This window comes from Bicyclus anynana, chromosome 12, assembly GCF_947172395.1.
Source record: "Bicyclus anynana chromosome 12, ilBicAnyn1.1, whole genome shotgun sequence".
NCBI lineage: Eukaryota > Metazoa > Arthropoda > Insecta > Lepidoptera > Nymphalidae > Bicyclus > Bicyclus anynana.
In genome coordinates, this window is record NC_069094.1 from 11,929,930 (window position 1) to 11,954,109 (window position 24,180).

General features: G+C 35.9%; 1 protein-coding gene across 2 annotated transcripts in view; it reads left to right on the plus strand.

Annotated features, from left to right (window-relative positions):
• Positions 1-24,180, plus strand: part of LOC112052757 (fasciclin-1) — a 147,895-nt gene that overhangs the window by 80,069 nt on the left and 43,646 nt on the right. For both annotated transcript variants that reach the window (XM_052884720.1, XM_024091961.2), the window contains exons 2-3: positions 20,680-20,818; positions 22,988-23,163. In XM_052884720.1, the coding sequence (XP_052740680.1) occupies positions 20,680-20,818; positions 22,988-23,163 (315 nt within the window). The remainder of the gene's footprint in view (positions 1-20,679; positions 20,819-22,987; positions 23,164-24,180) is intronic.

Here is a 24,180-nt window from a genome sequence, read left to right on the forward strand (position 1 = left end):
CGATACCCTGGAGCACATCTAATCTTGAATTTAAAAGGCTATAAGAATTTCAAATCCATGAATTTCAGACCCATTTGTTTTAAAAACTTTGTCTTTATTCAAGAATTTGAAAGTTTGTTTCAAGCATACTGTAATTTATAGTGACTATTCGAGTGATGACTGTGGATGCTCGACAATCTAATTTTTTTTAATTCTCATTAACAACTTGGAATGGGCAAGCTGATACCCCTATGACTCAGAGTGCTCTTCATACTGTCATCATTAACACCAGCAGGCTAATTCACTATTTTTGACGTTTGCAGTTGGCATATTATACAATTTTTTTGACAGTTCACGACCAGTTTTGACGGCCTCCGTGGCGCAGTGGTATGCGCGGTAGATTCTCAAAACGGAGATCCTGGGTTCGATCCGCGGCAGGGCCGACTGAGATTTTTTTAATTGGTCCATCAACACTTACCATCAGGTGAGATTGTAGTCAAGGGATAAATTGTAAAGAATAAAAAAATATGTCATCCGGTGTCTACTGGTGGTTATTTATACAGTATTTAGGTGACATTTCTCAATTGATTTGATGTTTATTTTAAAAAGTTGATAATAAAGACCAAAATAGTGAATAGGCCAGCTGCAGAAAGTAATCATTACATAGTCATACATTACGTAATAATGTTTACCGCATTAGTGCAGAGATACCCTGGCTGTCTCTAGGGTGTGAGTGATCTAGAGTGTCCTACATTTTTTTTTTATCATTAGACTGCATCGCTGCAACCTTGTCATGTTCTGTATGGTGACGTTTGGCGGAAAAATTCAGAAAAATACAGGTCAGCAATTACGGTAACAGCCCTGCAGAGCGACGTGATTGCGTTTGCATATTTGAGCGCCCTCTGTGTTATATGCCTCACTTTCAGCGCCGCTAATATTGCATGAGGGAGTAACATTTTGTTAACATTCATATAATAGTTAGTCCCGTAATTTGTGATACTATCCTACTAATACCTATTATAAACGCGAAAGTTTGTATGGATGTTTGTTACTCTTCAACGCCGCTACTACTGAAGTGATTTGGCTGAAATTTGTAATGGAAATAGGCTTTACTCTTAACACATAGGCTTTTCATCCCGGAAAAATCCATGGTTCTTGAGGGGTTGGTCAAAAACTAAATTTCACGCAGACGAAGCGGGCGTCCGATAGCATCATAAATGCGAAAGTTTGTAGGGATGTTTGGAAGTATGTTACTCTTTAACGCCGCTATTACTGAAATGATTTGGCTAAAATTTGGAATTGTAATAGATTTTACTCTGGAATAACACATAGGCTACTTTTAATCCCGGAAAAATCCATGGTTCCCGCAGGATTTGTGCAAAACTAAATTCCACGCGGACGAAGTCACGGGCGTCCGCTATTTTTGTTATAAAACTCAACATTCATAACTGCGGAAATGTTTTATGTAACATTAATTCTCAATATCACGAGTTACACAAGTTGAAGCTTCAATATCTCCAGTATAAACAGTGAGCCTTTAAGCCGAGGGTCTAGGGCTCGATCTCCGTCTCGCATATTTTAGGATTTGAACTATTGTAATTGTTATTCATTTTAATTTATTATGAAATACGGCTAAAACGTCGGAGAATGCCCGACCAGTTTAGAACCCATACGGGGCCCTTAGTCATGAACTGGTTCTTAACGCTGCACTAAACTGCCACGCGGCGGACTAAGCTAACGGATAGTTAGGAGACGATTAAGGAAATATATTGAATGATTAAAAGACAGTCATGGGCATGGCAAATATATAGAAATAATATAAGGTAATTATAGGGCCCGTACGCCGTACTCAATGTCTTGTTTTAAATGAGACTAAGCAATGGATTTCAATATTGAAATAAATGATTGACGATTATAGTTATTGACTATTATTATTCACAATTAAATAATGTTTTTTTTTATTTTTCACAAGTTAGCCCTTGACTACAATCTCACCTTGATGGTAAGTGATGATGCAATCTAAGATGGAAGCGGGCTAACTTGTTAGAAGTAGTATGAAAATCCACACTCCTTCCAGTTAGTTCCAGTTCCTCCTTCTACAGAAAATCCTACCGAAACGCTAAATCGCTTGGCGTCTTTGCCGGTCGGGTAATGTTCATAAATCATATTGTGTCTAATTACGTACAAGTAGGTACTTTTATTAAACAGAACCCACCATTTCAATGCTTATTTTACTCTTTCAGATAAAAACATATTTCTTTTTACAAAATATTTAAAGGTTAAGCTAATAGATTGCTCGCAGCACTAAAACCTTTGCCTGCGTTCAATTTTATTTTTTGCAATAAAGTTTCTCTGCCTTTTCCGTTTTTTAATTTCTTTTGAAAATCAACACAGTGATAAAATATTATATTAAAATTTATTTCCGCGCAGAAGCTTGACTTTATTAATTTTTTACGACGACGATAAATAAGAAAAATTTTCTTATTCCAGGAAAAGTTGAACTGTCATCAGTCAAAAAGAAAGGTCACGATAATGAGACGAGTTGTTAAAACTTAGTTCGTGGACCCGGAGTTATCTCTTACTGTCTCTAACAATGAATGTAAGAACTTCAGAAAGATGTCTAAAAAATTTAATTAAATTTCCTCTGCGTTCAAGCAATTATTATCATATTTTTATTTATATTACGAGATAACGCAAAATGCAGATGGCTTTTTTTTATTCTTTACAAGTTGACTACAATCGCACCTGATGGTGAGTGACGATCTAAGATGGAAGCGGACTAACTTGTTAGGAGGAGGATGAAAATCCACAACCCTTTCGGTTTCTACACGACATCGAATCGAACGCGAAATTGCTTTGACAGTAGGGTGGTAACTAGCCACGGCTGAAGCCTCCCACCAGAACCTGAACTTAGTAGCAGTAAGTGGCTTACCTGAACTTAGTAGCAGTAGTGTAGCGTGGATTTTAAGGTTTTAACAATAAGGGTGGACTGAAAATTCGTCGCTTCCCTAATTTAATTACTTTATCTACTCAATGGAGACATCTTACAACTTGTTGATCCCTTCGAAGCATGTATTAAGACATGCTTCGAAGGGATCTGTCAAAGAAGAAGAAATTACTAACCGAACAACATTACCGCAGGCTTTGAAGAGAGATAATATGTTGTGCTAGATTTTGTCTACTAAGTTTTCATCATCATCATCATCATATCAGCCGATGGACGTCCACTGCAGGACATAGGCCTTTTATAGGGACTTCCAAACATCACGATACTGAGCCACCTGCATCTAGCGAATCCCTGCGACTCGCTTGATGTCGTCAGTCCACCTGGTAGGGGATCGACCAACACTGTGCTCACTAGTGCGGGGTCGTGACCAAGTTTTACGAGGCGTGAAAATTACGATTTTCATTTTTTTTTTATTTGAATTAATTGTTGCGCTTACCGCTGACCTTTTCGTATGCCAGTTAGTTGTGTTGTGACACTACCATTTCCATCTTATCAGCCTAGTTGATAAAGGCTTTATTTTCACTGAGTATAAGTTCTCCTGTATTCTTTTCTACTTTACCAAAACCTTACTCAACTACATTTAGGTACAGGTCTTACGGACAATCAAAACAGAATACCTATTTCACCTGAAGGCTCTATTTACTCTTATAATTTATCAACAGAAATGGTTAACCAATATACTAAATTTCGCACGTATAACTAGTATGTCAACTTTGTATAAGTTAAATCTATAGTGCTTATTAAATCTGGGTTAGATAGCTCGTACAGATACTTAAGTAAGGCTCACCTGTGTCTTTAACTATGACAGACAATAAAATACTTTACTATACTAACTTTATATTGTGTTCAAGAAGATAAATGATATAATTTGTATAAATCCAGTACAGTACAATATAAATGATAACTACGTTTATACTGCCTACAGTATAAAGTTACGAATAAAGGATAATCTTTATTAAACGCTCCTCCATTTATCGACATGAAATATTTCGTGTACAAATTGTGTATTATTAAACTTTCCATTATAGGCTTTTGTTCAATTCTCAGTTGGACCACTTGATGGTATTTTGAAAATCACTTTTGATAATAAATTGCACCTTTAATTTTTGATTGAAATTTTACATTTTCACGTTTAAATAGTTTGAAAGATTTATGGTCGCTAGGATATCGTCAATCCATCACCATATCAGCCGATGGATCTAGGCCATAGGACGTAGGCCTTTTGCAGGAATTTCCAAGCATCACGTTCCTGAACAGCCTGCATCCTGCGACTCGCTTGATGTCGTTAGACCATCTGGTGGGTGATCGACCAACCTTGCGCTTTCTAGTTTCGCCATTTTAGCACCTTGAGACCATCGGCTCTTCGAACTATGTGCCCCGCCCATTGTCACTTCAGCTTCGCAACTCGAGCTAGCATATAGGTTTTTAATATTAAGGTAAGTTCAACACGATTTCACAACTTAAATAACGCGAGTGAAGCCGTAAATAAAAGCAAGCAAGTGAATATAGTTTTATTTTTTATTTTATTTTATTGAGGGCTTACAAACAACATCATAGTACATAATCATATTATGATAATAGTAATATAAATAAAAATAATAACTATGACACCAGCTTCGGAAACCACAGATTACAATACTATAAAGTAGACTACTACGCACCTAAATATTTTATATAAAATTATTACAAACAAATTTTGAAAAAATTAAAATAAAAAATAAAAAGTGAATAAAAAAAAATAGATGTTCCTATGACTTGCGTTTATTGTGAGGCACAATGGGGCATACACATTGACTACAAACACTGCGTACTTAGATAATGAAGATCCAGTCTGTCTAACAATAGATGAAAGTTTTAGAATAAAACTTTTACCTTCCCGTAGCCTTAGTACGAGTTCTAGCAAGCTTTCGATTTTCGAAAGTCAGTCGTGAAATTCAAAATAGTAAAAAGTATTCAGCATATTTGCAACACATAAAAGCTTTAATTATTTATTAACCCTTGGACCCTAAAATATATAGTTCTATAGTAATAGTTAATTGATGGATCAAACTGAGAACACCTGATGGTAAGTGGAAATTAATTGGCTATAGTAAATAAATTCAAAGTCAAAATTAATTTATTTCTAATATATAGTTTACAAGTACTTTTGAAATGTCAGGTAATGAGAGTGTTGTGATAATTAGTCGAAACAGAATAACACTTCGCAGAGCATGCAGTGCAACATTCCACGTTGCAAGTGCCGCCCTGTATCCATCAACGTGATGAAAAATGAATGCTAAGTCTCATTTTTGACAGTAATATCACCAAATTTTGACCTTCAGAAACACAGCAATACTGTTTTACTGCAAAAATAAGCATCATGTACCTATATAATTGGTGGACATAGAATCCATTTTAATTTGACGAGATAATAGCAATTGAGATGTCATTACTAATTCGATACTCGAAAACCATTTTCGCTAATCAGTTGAGTGTTTTCGTACTAAGGTTGCTCTGTTATTCTCATAACTCTTTCAACATGCTCCTTGTTAACAAAGTCAGCTTGTTTAACTTGAGTTAGTTATTCATTAGGTCCTTTCAGGCTGAAATATTTATTCAACGAAAGTTCCCGACTCTTCGAACTAGAACAGCATCGCTGAGAAACGGCCTACGCTCTGTTAGATAAATATTTCTACAACGAGGTAAAGTTAAAATAAACTTCGACCACCGTAGAACTAAAAATACCCCTTCATTCACAAAATTACCAAAAATATAAATGAAATAAGTAATGAAATCATGCAGATATACGAGTATATGTTCGTTAGGAAATTAATCTTCAAAAAAAAAGATTACGAAAAGAAAAACTGCAATATCCCGATCGTTAGCCTGTTTACCTGAACCACAGAAAACATTTGTACAAGTACCTGAACCACAAAAAACATACTTGTAACAAACTCTTAGTCGTAAGTAGAGTATTCTCCGTCGTGTACGATCGAGAATACTGTACCTACTAACTGAAGTCTGAACTGAAAATTTATGTTACAATTCTACAAGGTCTACTGTAGACTATTGAATTAAGTGTATGCGCGTACGCTTAGGATTGTTTTTTTGAACCTCTCGCTTCAAATCTTAGATCTCTTCGCTTGTTCGGCATTCAATAACTCGGCGTAAAAATTAATTTTGCTGCCTTGTTTAAATAATTATTACCGTCTCATCCCCAGTTCTGCGTAAGCTAATAAAATGATAATTTTGCTGAAAACGTACGTCACATTAAATCTTGTAATTTTTTTTCATTTCATTTAGTGAGTGATACGATATAAAACTTCTTGAAGAATCAACAAATATTTTGGTTTCCTTTAATTTTATTTCCAATCGTAATCATAATTGATGAGAGTAAATATTTGAGGCCACAGTCACAGTAGATATATTACAAGCAGTATAATAACTCGGCCATATTTTTGAAATAAATACCTACAGCCGCGCGCTCCGTAAACATGTGATAGGGCTGCCTGTCTCCAGCATTTTAATTACATTTGCCAACTTTGTGTTTCCATTTAGTTATGTGATTGTAAATATACTTTTTTTTAAATAAACAAATAAAATACTTTGTAAATTGTAGTAAAATAGGAAGTGATCAATAAAATGCGTGTTGTTTTTTGATTGGTAGATTTAAATAAGGCTGATACTAATCAATGATCTTGAAGGACCTTCATATATTTATTTTGGTGATGCCATCTATCTATTACCACCACACTAGGTGACCAAATAATAAAAAATCGGTCAAGTGCGTGTCAGGCCACGCGCAGTGTAGGGTTCCGTAGATTATGTTAGCACTTTAACCCCTTATGTAATGTACAAAAATACCGATAACGATACCCCCACACTATAGAATAGACGATAAAAAATTGACCCTGACTTGGCATGTAGGGAAGGAACTACAAAAAACAAATTGAGATTGACCGGGTTCGCTAGTAGTTTAATAAAAAAATCTGGATAGGTATATTGATATCAGCTCTTTACTTTTTTTATTCAAATACATTAAAGTATGAGCAACACAATAATGTTGTTAAATTCAAACAACTTCTTTACGTAACTTCTTTATTACCTTAAAATACAGGTATACAAAACATACATGTCATAAGATTTAAATCTATGTATTACATAATAATCAAAGAAAACAACCTAAATGAAGAAGTTAATAAATAATTATTTAATAATATTATATTAACGTTTACGTCATTTACCTATTTACACAATTTTATCATTTAAGCATTTATTTATATATATATTTATTAAATTATGCCTTTAGAATACAAAATATTAATCAAACTTTATAAAAATAATAACTTTTTTCCTAGTCGTCATAATTAAAAAATCCAATACACTGCGTTCGTCACCGCGGCACAGTCGCAACGGTCTTCACCCCACGATCACCCCACGTACGAGCTGCGTAGGTATAGCTCGCGTTTCGACCTTTAGTATGAAGTCCAACTACTGCTTGTAATATATCTACTGTGCCACAGTGCCCGGTGGGCATATTAAGGCCATTGTTTGGATTTTGAGTCGTTTCGGTTAATTGTATTTGAGTTTAAAATTTACCTATAATTTTATTATTTTGTTGCTTGTATTGTGAAGTCTAAAAAATGTCTAAAAGAAGAAGAAGATTCTACTTTCGTAAAATAACAATCATATCGTAAAATTTTAATTATGAATTATTAAATAAAATACTTTAGTAGGTAATGTATTTAGGTATATTTTTGGTGTGCACACGTAGTATTATATTATAGTATATATATTATTGTATATATATATTATTGTAAGTATAATTATCGTAACAAAATTCTTCTATCCTACTAATATAATAAACACGAAAGTTTTTACTCTGGATTAACACATAGGCTACTTTTTATCCCGAAAAAATCCATGGTTTCCCGAGATTTGCGAACATTGATGATTTTGATGATATGAATGTTTGTTACTCTTTCACGCCTCGACTACTGAACCGAATTAGCTGAAATTTGGTATTAAAATAGTACATCTTGGTTTTAAAATAGTCATGTTTTTATTATAAACCTCAATTCGTTCGGTATATAAACTTCATTTGTGAAAACCATGTGAAAATACCCTTATTATGCAATCGCTTCATAATATACCCTTTTAAATTCATAATTGAGGTTTTATGATATGAGAGCAGATAAAGTATTATTGTAACATGCCGGGAACAGCTAGTTAGTTAATAAATGTAATTTACTTGAGAGTGCCTGCGATAGTCAGATATTCCTCATTTTATAAAAGCTGAGAGTTGTCAGTCCGTGCTTCTACCATAGGTAAGTAAGTATGATAGGTAACTATGACTTTAGACCATGTGGCTTTGAGAGATAGCAGGCTTCAAGGGTCTAGACTAGATCCTAAAACCTCCAATATTTTGTATTTTTCTCAGCATAATATGAGAAATTGTGTTTCCAGTAACTTAGCTTTGCAGCAACCTTATATCTTATATTCATTATTTAAGATCAAAAAAATAGGGTCTCAAGGTTGCCATTATAGTTCTGGCAACTGGGTACATGATATCCCGTATAAAAATATCAAAAGATTAAAAAAATATTTTTAAAAAAATAAAAAGAAAATACTGATTAAAAAAATACTTATTTTAATTTTAAATATACTCAGAAGCACAATTATTCGTCAAATTAAAGAGGGCGGATAATTGTGTCTCTGAGTATAGTTTACATACTTGGACAATTGAAACCAGCTACCTCCCGAGCCAGTCCAGATAAGGCGTTTTATGCGGGAGACCACTGCGCTTTCTCACTGGCGCGTAGCAAAGATACTAGAGCTACATAAATCTTGTCAAGATGCCTACGCACGTTTCCCGCATCTGTGCATGTGCTACGCGCGTAGTCTAGGACTAACTTGAACAGAATAAAAAAAAAAAAAAAAAGCCATCACTGTACAAACTCCATAGTTGCCTACCGTTGACAAACTTGCAGCTATAATAAAATAAAAAAGGTGTGGACATTACAAGCTATAAGTAAATGATAAACATTGATTGTCCGCTGTGATTGCGACGAACACTGTCACCGTGGACACGGCTTTACCCGATAATGTGATTGCAATGTTCACGTATATTAATTGAAAATTATTCCTGCATATTTACGTTACCCATCTTTAATAATTTATAACATTATTGTGTACGTAATTTTTCACTTAATTAACAGAATTAATGTGATATTATTATTTATTGCAATAATTACTAACTCTAGTGAGGACTAATATAAATAAGTAGTGGGCGCTAGCGACTCTGCGTGAATTACTGTTTTCCACAAATCCCGCAGGAACCATATATTTTCCGATAGCCAAGGTGTCATTTATCACTGTACCATTCATCAATCGGCTCACCGGTTTAGTCATGAAAAGGTTACATACAGAAAGACAGACTAACAGAGAGACCGGATATCTATACTAATATTATAAAGCTAAAGAGTTTGTTTGGTTGAACGCGCTAATCTCAGGAATTACTGGTCCGATTTGAAAAATTCTTTCAGTGTTAGATAGCCCATTTATCGAGATTGGCTATGGGCTACATATTTTTTCCGTATTCCTACGGGAACGGGAACCACGCGGTTGAAACCGCGCGGCGTCAGCTAGTAAGAAATAAAATCGTTAGCTTTAGCGTTTTCTGTTCTACCAGAGAGACAGACAGATTTATTATCGCGTTTATATTAAAAGAAATATAGTATGGATATTGTGATTTCTTAATATAACAGAAGTGAATCTAAGTGTGAATTGTATTCAACTGTGTAATCTATACTAATATTATAAAGCTGAAGAGTTTGATTGATTGAACGCGCTAATCTCAGGAACTACTGGTCCGATTTGAAAAATTCTTTCAGTGTTAGATAGCCCATTTATCGAGGAAGGCTATAGGATATATTTTATCCCGGTATTCTTACGGAAACGGGAACCACATGGGTGAAACCGCGCGGCGTCTACTAGACAGTTATAAAACTAACTCATTGGTCGAACAGGGTACGAATCATGGGCTCATGGCTTCGAGTCCGAGACATGCTAGAACGCTAAGGACCTATCTCCTCAAAGAGTATTTTTAAGCTATCAAGTATGCCTTTACATTCTTCGACCATGTGGTATCTCTAGTTATTGGTTTATGAGAATGCGAGTGTGAGGGCACTTGTGTATTGGCTTTTTGATAAGATGGAATTGTTGGAGTTTTTAAAATTTTCTGTCTAACTCAATTTCGTAGTGATTGCTATTTGTGAATGAAAACTGTGTGCCTAGTGGGAGTTTTCAATATTTTCATACTGTTAATATCGCGTCAACGTAAACACGAATTTATATGGAATTGAAACAGTTGTGCAGTAGCACCACTAGATGGCGCTGTTTCAATTCCTTAGAAATTCGTTTACGTCAACGCGATGTCAAATTGCCACTAGGCCCTCTGAAATGCTTACAAACGGCAAAGCAATGAATAAAATAATTCTACTTTTGGATTGGAGACCACTCTTTGCAATGCACAGCAAATAATTTTCAGATCTAGAAATAATATTTAAACCCTTTGAAAAGGAAAATGCAACTCACCAGCCGCGCGTCGACAGCTGCAGTTACGCAAATGAAAATATTATTTCTGATTTGTGAAAATAAGGCTTCGTCAGTGCCAGTTTATGTAAACTATTGGGTTACCGTATTTGCATTCGATTCATGCTAACGTCCTTTGTTCTAACAGTTTTATTTTTGTTTATTTTCCATGCATTCGTAATTATTCACCTGGGTATAATACCTATTATTGTGTTTATTTACGCCCTTTACGGATCATAAAATTCCAGTATCCGAGTCCTGGGTCGGGCTATGAAATTGGATTTTTCTTTCAGTAGTAACTCAGAGATTGGATTGATGGTTTTATACTTCGTGACAATGTTTAGGGTTGCGTTAATTAGACAGAGGTACTACAGCGATGTAAGATTAAAATCTTATTCGAATTGAAACTTTATGTTTATATCATGATCATCATCATTATAAGCCTACTAGCGAACGCCCACGACTTCGTCCGCGTGACACTCGATGTAAACTTTCAACTACCTCTACCCAACGCTACCCCTACCCTACCCCTACCTTTTCCTGAATTTTCTTTTCCATAAACCTCACGGAGACCGAGACCTTTCCAACGAATGCAAAACCGTAGAAATCGGTTAGTGCGTTTTAGAGTTATAGCATCAGGAAGGAAAACCCGACTTATTTTTATATAGTAGATGGACATCCACTGCTGGATCTAGGTCTCTTGAATGGACTTCCAAACACAACGGTCTCGAGCCGTCAGAATCTATCGGCTCCCTGCAACCTGCATGTTGTCCTCGGTCTACATAATAGGGGATCGATCAGCACTTCGATATTCGATGCATGGACGCCATTTCAGCACCTTGGGACCCTAACGTCCATCGGCTCTTAGGACTGTGGCCTGCCCATTGCCATTTCAGCTTTGCGACTCGCTGAGCTATGACAGTGACTTTGGTTCTTTTGTGAATCCCCTCATTTCAGATTCGATCACTCAGAGTAACTCCAAGCATAATTCCCGCTGAGTGACTCCGATCACTGGCTGGCTCGAAGTGTTTATAAAGGATGCCAAAATTAAAATGTTCAAATGTACTTTTACTTTACTAAGAGCGAAGTTGTCATGATGTAAATTGACCAAAGCGCTGTAGCTATACAGAATCGTACAACCCATGTCTGACTAAAAATATGTCGAACTTACACTTGACTTTACTTGTTATTATCTTAACCTCTATAAGAAACAGCCTATGTCCAATACCAGAGCAGTCCATTTAAAGAAATCCTCACAAATACTTTCCACCACGAGAAAGCGAGCAGGTTACAGGTATGACTTAAACCGTCCAGCCACAAAAGCAGTACCTAAAGTAAAACCAGACCAATGACCATTTAAAAACACCCTCATGGATACCTTCTTGCCAATGGAAGGTGTTACATTGTGTGTATTTTTCTCTAAATCTATTGTCTATATTTTGCCTATGCAAAGTTATAATATTGTCTATTCTAACCACAACCACATTGTCTGTTTCTTTTACTTGATGAATAAACGTAAAACAGCAGAAGACAAGTAGGTTATATTGGACTTATACCGACTCTAACCCCACTGTTATAACTTAACCCGTTCTGGAAATCGATTTTTTATATGAAGCAACATATTGTTTTAATGTTATGTAAATGAAAAGCTTAAAACGCTTGATTGGATCGGAGATACAATTTGGCAAAAGTAGTGAAAATGGAATCCATGAAATTGGATGAGTTATACATTGATGGAGATAATAAAATGATAATAATACGCGTAGTTTGGAATGATTTAATTTAAATTAATAGTACGATATAACAATACAGTAGAAATTGAATGTCAGTGAAAACAAACAAAGTACTCGTACCAAATATTAACTTTGTCTATCTGTTTGTCGAATTTTCTTGGGGTTCTCATCAGTATCACGTACCCTTATATACCCAATCGCTACCCATAAATCGGTAGTTTTGAAACCCAGGTTAGTTAACATGTAACTCTAAATTGAAATCATAAAAATATCGTCAGTGAAAAATATTATTTCAATCATGGTGAAATACTGTTATTTCACTATTTTCAATCTCTTTAACAAATTATGCTAAAATTCTATCGTTTATTTTCTAAATGTTTTGAAAATTTACCCACATTTATTGTTCAATTATCATTAACAACCCATATTCGCCACAGTGTTGAGGACGAGTCTCCTCTCAGAATGAGAGGGGTTAGGGTAATAATCCACCACGCTGGCTCAATGCGGTTTGGCAAACTACACACACGTAGAAAATTAAGAAATTTCTCAGGTATGTTGTTTGTCAGGTTCCTCACGATGTTTTTCCTTCACCGTTTAAGACAAGTGATTTTTAATTTCTTAAAATGCACATGTCCCGGAATGACTTTGAACTTACGCTCTCCGAATATAAAGCAGAGGTCCACTGGGCTATCAGGACTCTTTCTCTATTGTTTAATACGTCTTTATAAAAAGTAATTATACTTTTCTATTTCCTTACTTGTGCTATTTAATAAGTTTGATTCAATAAGAACTTTAAACTTATTAAGAGACAACATCTCTATGGTTTATTTCAGTAGGTACTATAATATGAAATTGTGTACAATTAAGATCTTTAATAGCTTACAGTTTGTCCTTGCGTATATCGCTGTACAGGAATGTGTGTGTAATTTTCTCAATTCAGTTAAATAATGATAATGGAAGCAGCGGTTCAGTTTACCGAGATAATCGCGAGTTCATTATTCAGTGCATCGGTTTTCCGATAAAAAAGCGTTAAAAGCGATGCTGCATAATTTACTTCATTTTATTTCAGCGTATATTTAATGTACAATAGCTGTAGCATATGTAGCAAGTTTGCAAAAAACATCATCATCATCTTCACCACCACCATCATCATTGTCATCGTGATCGTGATCGTGATCGTGATCAAGGTTTTAGAGTTGAAACCTAGCACACTTAACGGATGTTGATTTCATTAATATTAATGCTGATTAATGCACGAAGGTGTTATACTATCCCACTTCTGACCTACTGATTTAATTTATTGGAAAACAGGCAAAGCTCAATAACACACATATCAAGCCTGACCAAAGAATCGGATCCAGAATTTTATCAATCGAAGTCGCATAGTTTTAACTGGACTAACGTGACGGTTATATAAATAAATTGTCCAGATTAGACTACGATTGGAGATCACAACAGAGTACTTAGATTCATTTCTTATCTCCAAGTATAAATCACAATGACTGTTGGAAAATGGAAATATAAAAAATTTTATACTTTTAGAAAACTTTCACGCTTATAATTTGGACCAAAAATCTCACCGTAAAGTGGATCATTACTGGAGGGTGTTCAGGATTATTTCAGTTGGTCTCTCGTTTTCTGCGGATAGGGACACCAAACATGTGATACTTTCGAGATTAGTTGCGCAACTTAAAGTACCAAAAATTTTTGTATTTATGATTTTAGCTAGGCAGGGACAACAACACGAGTTGAGAAGGGGAGTGTTAGTTAACTGTCAAGGAAATCCTTAACCCTACTCCCATCGGTCACAAGTCCGAGGATCTTCTCCGAGTTTTTCTCTACGCTACACGAACACGCTGGACCCGGCACCCGCACGGTGAATTCATGGAATATTCGTTTCCCCTCTTACCGATCTGTTTTCTCATATCTTTTACAAATATAACCGTGATGATCCTTTGGTTTTTATATCACATTCAATTGCCATCACCTAGAGGAGTCATGAACTAAAAAAACCTTTTTTTATGGATATACAAAGTGTATTGAAGTCGATCTGTTTGTAATAACTCTACTACCAGTTCGGAAGGCAGAAACCAGAAGAAAAACACATTAAGTGTGTATTATCGTTCACAATGTTTTTAATTTCTACGTGATTCTTATAGGCAATTGTACTATAATAGGTATCAAATTATGGACATAAATTAGGACATTTCAAATAAATTTAAATATATTACGTGTGAATTGTTTATTCATTGTACAGCTTAAATAAAACTATTTTACTAGTTTTTGTGTGGGAGAGCAACAAACATCGATCCTCACAAACTTTCTCATTAATAATACATACTAGTGCGCAGGATCGCTCGTGTAGTTCTCATTCCACTGAGAATACCGGGAAAATATTGCCTATGTTCATCATCATCATTAACAACTCATATTTGGCTTACTATTGAGCACGAGTCTCTTTTTAGAATGATGGTTAGACCTTAGTCCACCACGCTGGCCCAATGTGGATTCGCAGACTTCACACACGTAGAGAATTAAGAAAATTCTCAAGTATGCAGGTTTCTTCACGATGTTATTCCTTCACCATTTGAGACAAGTGATATTTAGTTTCTTAAGTAACTGAAAAGTTGGAGGTGCCCTGCACCGGATTCAGACCCCTCCGAATCGAAGGCAGAGGTCATATCCACTTACGTCTCGTATAGGATCGTCTTGCCTATGTTCTTCATTAGGTGCCTTCTCCCAGATGAAGTTTGGCGGTCATGTTTGCCTATGTTACTCGCTGATAATTTCGTTGGTGAAGGAATGTTTAAAAATGGTTCAGCGGTTTTTTGAAAGCGCACAGCAAAGTCACTTTCGTGTTTATTATTTAAGTATGAATTAATATAAAATAGGAGAATAGGAGAAACAGGAAAAATAGGCGAATCTTCTGACGATGCAGTCACCCTAATTGCGGCTTAAAAATTGCGTACTCGTCTCAACAATTACACTTGAACGTTTCAGGACTATAGCGCGGTTGTAACGTAAAAAATAAAATCTACGCGAATCATGTAGACCTTAGAATGAAGTCTATATTTTGATACTGTAGCTTTTCATTGTAATTAATGTAAGGCTCATTCGAATTTCGACTCTATGCTGAATTGTTAAAGTTACTTTTTAGACTTTTGTAGTTAATGTATGTTGGGTATAGTACTATTGTTTAGTGTCGTATTGTGGTGCTTATCTCCTACCTCATATTCTCTTAATGATTATGGTTAGAGGGTGTCTAATATACTATGATATAGCTATGATTAAAGGATAGGCACGTTTAGGAAAGTTAGTGTACGGTAGATGTTCATTTCTTATCACTACCGTCGATTACTTTGTACTGTATGGAACCAGGACCATTTTTATTATTGTTTTGCTTGCATTATTATATCGCACTTGTATTTATTTCTTTGTTTATTCTCTCATCGTTGCTGATGTTTTTTTAATTCAACAACTTTATCTAGGAACTATAAATAATAATTAGTTTTGTACTACAGAGAGATGAATCCATTGAATGCTAAGGTATTCTTAGCATTCCATGGATTCATCGTTCGAATGGAGTAGAGGAAACACTATACTCTTTACACTGAACATTTTTCAGTAATATCTAGTAACAGGTAATGTTAGATGAAAAAAAGTGATAAGTATTATATTCAGTTCGATTAAAATACTTATCGTTATGGTCGACTGTGTTTCATTACATTTTCATTTTAAAATACTTTTATATGAATGGACAGTTTATATTGATTACTTTTTAGCACTGTTTCCGAGCTCTTAGCTGTTTACTGTTGTTTTTACTGTTTTAAACCTATCAACTTAACTCTTTAATAGAACAAAAAAATAGTATTGAAATAGAACGCAACTTTATGAGTTTTAGCGAGACTAACGAATCAAAATAATCATCTCGAGTTGACAAGTTACCTTCAAACGCCTGAACATAACATTAATGAATTCCGTCATCCATCCTGTTGGGCCATCCATTCAGTAGCCACAGACAGACGTACTTTTGAGCTATAATTTATTTTTAGACCGACTTCAAAAAAGGATCAATGTATGACTGAGTGTTTCCATTTTTCTTCTTCTACGCTGTCACATTTTTGGCACAGTGCTGGACTTCATATCTGTAGCACTATTCTGTAATGATCTTTTTTAAAACTCGACAATGCGAGTTTCAAATTCACTTCTATCTCTCTATGACACGATACTTTAGAAAAAGAAAGATAGAGGGGAATTTGAAACTCGCACTTGAGAATCATACAAAATATCGTTACAGAATTTTGCTACTGGACTGGTGACTTTGGTGGGCAATTCGTATTTTTTATCACTGAAAAAGGAGGTCAAAATTTGGATCACATTTCGCGTAGAGCTGTTGAGATGAATTTTGTATGACTTCGCGTGCATACCCAGCCGTGACTCGTCGTCTTTGTCAGGTGAAACGCAGTGTAATGTGTTCCTATAGGACGTGCTGTTGTCTTACTGTGTTTCGATTGGACACTTTTTGTGTATAGAAAATTTTGTATATATTTTATGCTGCGTAGACTAACTGTGTTGGTAGCGACTCATGGCCCCAATAAGCTTCACCACCAACGACATATTATTGTTACTACGATTTCATTTATGTCGCCACGCTTTAAAGATGTTTCTAAATAGTTTCAAGATTTCACTGCCAGACCTCCTGCAATCATCATCATCATCATAATTATTAACAACTGATGGACTGCTGGACATAGGCCCCTTGCATTGACTTCCAAAGAAAATGGTCTCAAGCCGCCAGCATCCAACGGCTCCCTGGAACCCGCTTGATGTCCACCAGCAAAACCCTTAATTATCATCTGATGCTAAATAACTAGTCCAAATGTCTTGTTAGACAGAATTGTGGTTTTTCATCACACCGAAATTTCAAACTAATGCCAAAGAGCATATTATTTTCAATTAGAGCTTGTAAATGTAAATATAATAGGTACTAAAACTAATCAGATCGGGTATAACAAAAGAAAGCGCCACCTAAATATTCCTGCTGCGTATGTGCTAACATCCGAGGATCATAGATCGATGTGTCAGATATGTCACACACTGCAACTTTAAATTCTCGCCTCGATGTCCGGAGTGGGACAAAAAAGGGACACGCGTGAATGTTATCGGTGGGTCTATTATTATTGTGATTATCTTCGGCGCCGCTCCGAGTTGCCATTAGTATTCTACGAAGACCACCGGCGGGGAAGAGGCCATCGGATACAATCGCTTTGTTAGTGCAATGAACCTGATTTATATTCGTATTAATATAATTGTCGAGGTTTCCTTGTTCCTGGAAATTATATAATTTTATGCATAATGTACCTCATTCAATAATCAATTCATCTTGTTTAATAACTTTATAGCTAAATATTTGGTGAATATGAGAGTCGAGAGTGCTATTTAGAAGAACTTAGTTCCATGAAAAATTGATTGTCAATCAAAAAAGTGTACACTCTAACACAATTTGAAGTGGAAGACTAATGCCTGTCCTGTGATGGACGTCCATTGCAGGACATAGGCTTTTTGTAGGGACTTCCAAACATCACGATCCTGTGCTGCCTGAATCCAGTGAATCCCTACGACTCGCATGGTGTCGTCAGTCCACCATTAGTGGGGGATCAACCAACACTGTAAATACAATAGTTAGTCGAAAACTTATAATTCAAGTTATATAAGAAATAACTCTCTTTGAATCAATAAATGTCGTAAAGTACTGAACGCGCCTTGGTTCGAGAAAAGTCCACAACAAACTTAGCCAGGTCTTTTTTCGTTTGTCACCATTTAACAAAATTTAAGTAGGCAGTCAATAAAACAATGCGCCTTAAAAGCCGAGTATTCACTACTTGCATGTAGCCTCTAACGCTAAAATTTTTGTTTGAATCTACATTTATTTACGTCATTACTGATTCAACCATTTTCATTGCGGATTCAACCACAAACAAGACAGTGACAAATAGCTCTCTGCCCTGAACCAAAGGACTTGTCTACTTAATTCAAAATTATAACTTGTGATATCACTTTGAGGTATTCCAAACTGAATCTTAATGAGATCCCTTGTAATGGGGTGAGGAAATACGCCAACTAAAACGCCATTTGAAACTTTTCCGTTCGCGACTCTTTAGGTACTAAGGAAGTATCTTTAGGCGACCCTTATTTGGCAAAGGTTTTGTCAGGATACCCTACTTTTGGGACTACTGAGAGAATTCATGTTTTTGTAGTCAAAAAGTTACTTTAACCTTTCTGTTGCAATTGTGTTAGAGTCACATTTTTAATTAGATTCTGTTTTGTTTTGGTATAAATATTCGGTTGATTAGCAAAGATGCATGAAAGCAATTTTGCATTCTTCTGTCTTCAAGACAAGACAATATGAACTGTAAAATTGTAAATAGTCCAGTTGCTATGCAGTTTATGGGGCTTCAGACTACGAGATCTTGGGTAAAATACTGAGAGATACTGAAAATTACTTTCGAATGGAAATTTTCAGCAAAAGTTATCAGCCTAAAGTGGGGATGTTGGTGGTGCTACATTACCGCGCCTCGAAGAGTCCTATCCGGGTCATTATTATTTATTTCTAATAGTGATTACATAGCCAAACATCGTACAGCCTAAGGACGCTAACACAAATTGGAGTAGCATGGTAAGCTCCAAAAATCATCTCTCTTTTAAGGAGTGAGGTCGAGGTCTGGCCCTTGTCAAGTCTTTGTAAGAACTATCTAGATGATTGTCTAATAATGATCATCATTATCATTATTATCAGCCGATGGACGTCCACTGATGGACATAGACCTATTGTATAGACTTTTATATAGACGCCTTTCTGGGGTCGCTATTCCAGCACCCTATAATCACATTAATCACATCACACTAATATTATAAAGGCGAAAGTTTGTGTGTGTGTAAGTGTGAAAGTATGTTTGTTCCTCCTTTACACAGCGATTTGAAGCAATTTGGCTGAAATTTGGAATGGAAATAGATTTTGCTCTGGATAACCACGGGCTACTTTCATCCCGACAAAATCCTTGGTTCCTGCGGGATTTGTGAAAAACTGAATTCCACGCGGACAAAATCGCGGGCGTCCGCTAGTAGTCTATTAATGATCATTATCAGCCGATATACGTCCACGGCTTGACATAAGCCCATTGTATCAGACTTTTTATAGACATTTCTGTTTCGGGGTCACCATTTCAGCACCTGATAATGATAAATATTTATAATCAATAAAGAAAGCCCTTAATGTAATTGCTGGAAGATGCGCTATACTTTTATTTATGTAATCCTTATGTTTAGCGGGATAAGAGCTATAATTACGGAGCCGCGATAAAGCCGTGTAAACGCATAATTTCAGGTTAGCTTTACTTTGTTTTAATATGAAAGCGCTGTTTGTCGGGAATAAATTTTAATTTTTTGCGAGTAAAAGCGTTTGAATTGCTTTTGTACATTAACAAAATATGTGCATTATCCGAAGTTGGGTTTTGTATTGTGAAATGTGAATTGAAGTTTTCATGACCGAGTTATTTTGTTTCGATTTTAAATTCGGAGGTTTAAAAGTTACTGACTTTTTTACTTTGAAGCCTAGTGGATATGGCTTCTGACTTTGATTCGGAGAGCGTAGGTTCGAATTCGGTCCGGGGCATGCACCTCCACCTTTTTAAGTTATGTTATAAAAAATTAAATGTCACGTGTTTCAATTGGTGAAAGAAAAACATCGTGAGGAATCCTGCATACCTGAGAAATTTCTTAATTCTCTTTGTGTGTGAAATCTGCCAGTCCATAGGTATTGGGCCAGCATGGTGGACTGTTAGCCAAACCCTTCTCAATCTGAGAGGAGACTCGTGCATAACAGTGAGCTGAATATGGGTTTTTAAATATGACTAATTTTTGTTGTTTATTGAACGAAGTCAGGGTCAGCGAAGAAGATTATTGGTTCTTTCGCATCCACTCCTGCTGGATATCAACGGTCAGAACCTTGAGCTCTCGGTGTCTCTGCGTACCGTGGGGCCATTGTGACCACCTTAGGGAATATTGTTTTACAGTTTCCAGAGTGTCCATTAACCCCCATTAAAATATGGTAAATGTAAGCTGCAGACCCTGTATAGCTTGGCAAGTTTATTCGTAACTCTCAGTCAGATGGTCTGCGGGGGCGGGAGGTGGGTAGCAATGACAGCAAAAGCCATGACTCATGCACCTCACTTGACAACCCCTTCCAGCCCCTGCCCCGACTTCAACAATGCCCCCTCCCAACCCCCCTCCCCCAGCTTGCAATTTTACTTGCCAAGCTGTTAGCCATATTAAATTGGTTGATGGTATCTAAAAGAACGGTAATGGTAATCAGTTCTCACATTGTTACAGTTCCTGGCGCTACTGGAAAGGAATGCAGTCGCCAACACCACGCTGCAGCATCGACAGACGACGCTGTTCGCGCCCACCAACCAAGCCTTCCAGAGGTACAACGGAGAGATGGACGATTCACTAGTACTCTTTCACATATGTAAGTAAATATTACTTTATGGTTTAACCTTTAAGTATGTGTAGTGTTTTTGTGTATACTAAATAGATACCTACAATACTACATACACTATCTCATGTACATTGGTAGTGGGGGCATGGGACAGTCCAATACACTGTAATCTTTGGGACAGTTTGTCACCGGCGCTTGACCGGGGTGGTCGTGTGCGGTCTGCTTGCCGTACCAGTGTAGGAATGAGCCAGTGATTTGCTTATCTTATAGTAAGGACGAGGGTCCTTACAGTATGGATCTGAAGGCTCACAAGTTACTCGATGTTTTCGGTTTCTTAGTTTTACCTAATTTTCCCTACTTGACTCGATTAAGCGGCTCAGTAGCTTTTAGTTATAAAAGTACCAACAAGGGAGGAGGTTGTATCTTTCGATGAATATCCCGTAAGTAAAAACCATCAATAGGTCTCAAAAGTGACTACAAATATAAGAAAACTAATTTCGAACAAAGGAATTCACAACACTTGTCAGGACAACTTAATTAACAAATCAAACTGTAACCAAAATAAGACCTAGAATGGCAGAGAATGACCTTTAGTGGAGTCACGCACTTGTAAACGATGTGTGTAGGGTTAAAGGATCCTTTGACTGATATCAAACACTCCCCTTTTCCACTCAAGTCACTCTCCCCGTCTATCCCAAGTAACCCATAAAGGATTACACAACAAGAGATGTGGTCGGCTCGAACGCCACGAGCACCCTGAAGCCAACACGAGATCGAGCGACGTCATATCCGTCACAGACTACTATTTCCTACACTATTTATTAAAAACATGTAAATTTAATTATAATAAAGCAATAACACAACTAAACCTTTGTGCAGTCACTTTACTGTGTAAATTTACATGAATAAACTGTTGTCAAAATTTATATTTGTTACCAGAAATAGGTGTTTTACGTTTTTGAATTATGATATATTTTATTTTGAGATAAAAGACTCATTTTGTTATAGAAATTCAGGTATTCAGGCAATGTAATATATAATACCTTGCGACTATGGCAAACGTGGATAGTTTTCCTTCTCTCCGCCCCCCTCATTGTTTAAATTATTCATTATTATTCCTCTTTATTTTGCCGGTAAGTGTGTATCACACCTAATTGTCAACTGACATATAAGGTCAAACGGTGAGTTCAGTAGAAGCGTGTCTCGTAATAAAGCGGCTCGTTACCGAGGGCCGGCGGTAAAACGCAAACTACCCGCGGTCGCTGCAACTATTTCACTTTGTGCGCGAGGTATTTCGCCTTCAGCTTACTTCAGTATTAAAATGGAACTTTCTGGAACGTTTGCTATTGTGCAGACAAATTTTGAATGTTAATTTTATAATTTTCACGTACAATACAAATAGTCTATACTTCTTTACTAATACTAATACTAATACTAATACTAATACTAATATATTATGAAGATGAAAAGTTTGTTTGTTTGATTGAATGCGCTAATCTCTGGAACTACTGGTCCGATTTTAAAAATTCTTTCAGTGTTAGATAGCCCATTTATCGAGGAAGGCTATAGGCTATATATTATCACCGTATTCTTACGGGAACGGAAACCACGCGGGTGAAACCACGCGGTGTCAGCTAGTGAGCTGTCTGATTTTGATGAATTTTGGCAACCAGATTTATTGGAACTAGGAGATGAACATTTTATTCCGGAAAAGTATTTTTTGTAGTTTTATTTTAGCATTTACCTACTACTACTTTTATTTTAGTGGCAAAAAATAGTTATTATAAACATACTAATATTATAGACGCGAAAGTTTGTATGGATGTTTGTTCCTACTCTTTAAAGTTGCAACTACTGAATCGATTTGGCTGAAATTTATCCTGAAAACACCCATGGTTCCCCAGGGATTTGTGGAAACTAGATTCCAGGCGGACGAAGTCGCGGGTGTCTGCTAGTGACAAAATAATTATTACAAGATTTTAGTAAAAATATTTTCCCATAATATTAGTAGTGAAAATATACCATTAAACTAAAATGTTAGCTTTACTGTACTTTTATTGTTATAAAAACAATCCAAAGCTAAGTTTCAAAGCGAAACGTTATAAATAACTCCGCCCCCGTCCCAGCAAACTTGGCACAGAAACCGTGACCCAAACGAACGGGTCAACCGTGAACTATAACTCTTTTCATGTTCCACAGCGAACTTGGCGGTGACTCTCACGAACTTGGACTATTCAATATCGTCGGAGCTCGACGGGAACCCGCCGCTGTGGATAACCCGGCGCCGGGACACAATGCACGACGACATTTACGTGAACAATGCGAAAATCGACATCTCGAGGTCATACCAGGCCACCAGAAATGGCAAACTACAGGTAAATTTGCATAACTATTATTAATTTTAGCTGTAAGGAAACTTTATTGCATGTGTCTTTTTCATTTCGTCGTTTATGTCATCTAAATGGATTTTTTTTATATTTATAGCATTGATATTTTAGTGTTATATGTCAATTTGTATATTTCGTTATAGATTTATTAACATTTTTTTTACAAATTATTCGAGACTAAAAATAGTTTTGTAATATTACATATCAGTTACCTAGATTTAGTTTTTAAAATACTTAAATACAGTTTAAATTAGTAAAATATATGACGCTAACTGATAGTTTTTATTAATAATTTTCTATGCAAATTATACTACTTATGGGAATACAACTCTTTTTTGGAAAACTCCAAATACATTTCCACATACATAATAAATACTGTATGCTTAATACAAACATTTGTTTTACTTTGCATTAGAAAGAAAATAATTTTCATTAAAAATTCAAACAAATAATAAAACAATCACATCAATATTCAAATTCACACAATTTATATGGATCCCATATATCAGAACACGATGGACTAATTATGTGCTGATTGGTTAATAAATAAATAATATCATAAAAAAACAAATCAAATTTCAATAATAAAGCTAAGATAGATACATAAAATAATTAATAAGTGTGTGAAAAGTGAAAATTCTTATTATTTTACTTAACTACTCGATCGCTATTACCACAAAAGTAGATGAAGTTCGATTAAGTTATTGGGTCACAAAATAAATATAAATTATCACAAAACAAAATGATGAAGATATAATCAATCGGATGAGTACTTTCATATTATATAATGATTTATTTATTTTGCTATCATCCGCGAAAAGTCGACGAACCCATGCGACAACGTCACCCAGGTCCGACAAAATACCCACTACGTACGTTTCACCCCGAAACCGGAGCATCCTCAGGAGATGTAGACTCTACAACGTGCAATTGCACGTTGTAGATCTTGAATTGCATCGTCGGACCTGGGTGACGTTGTCGCATGGGTTCGTCGACTTTTCGCGG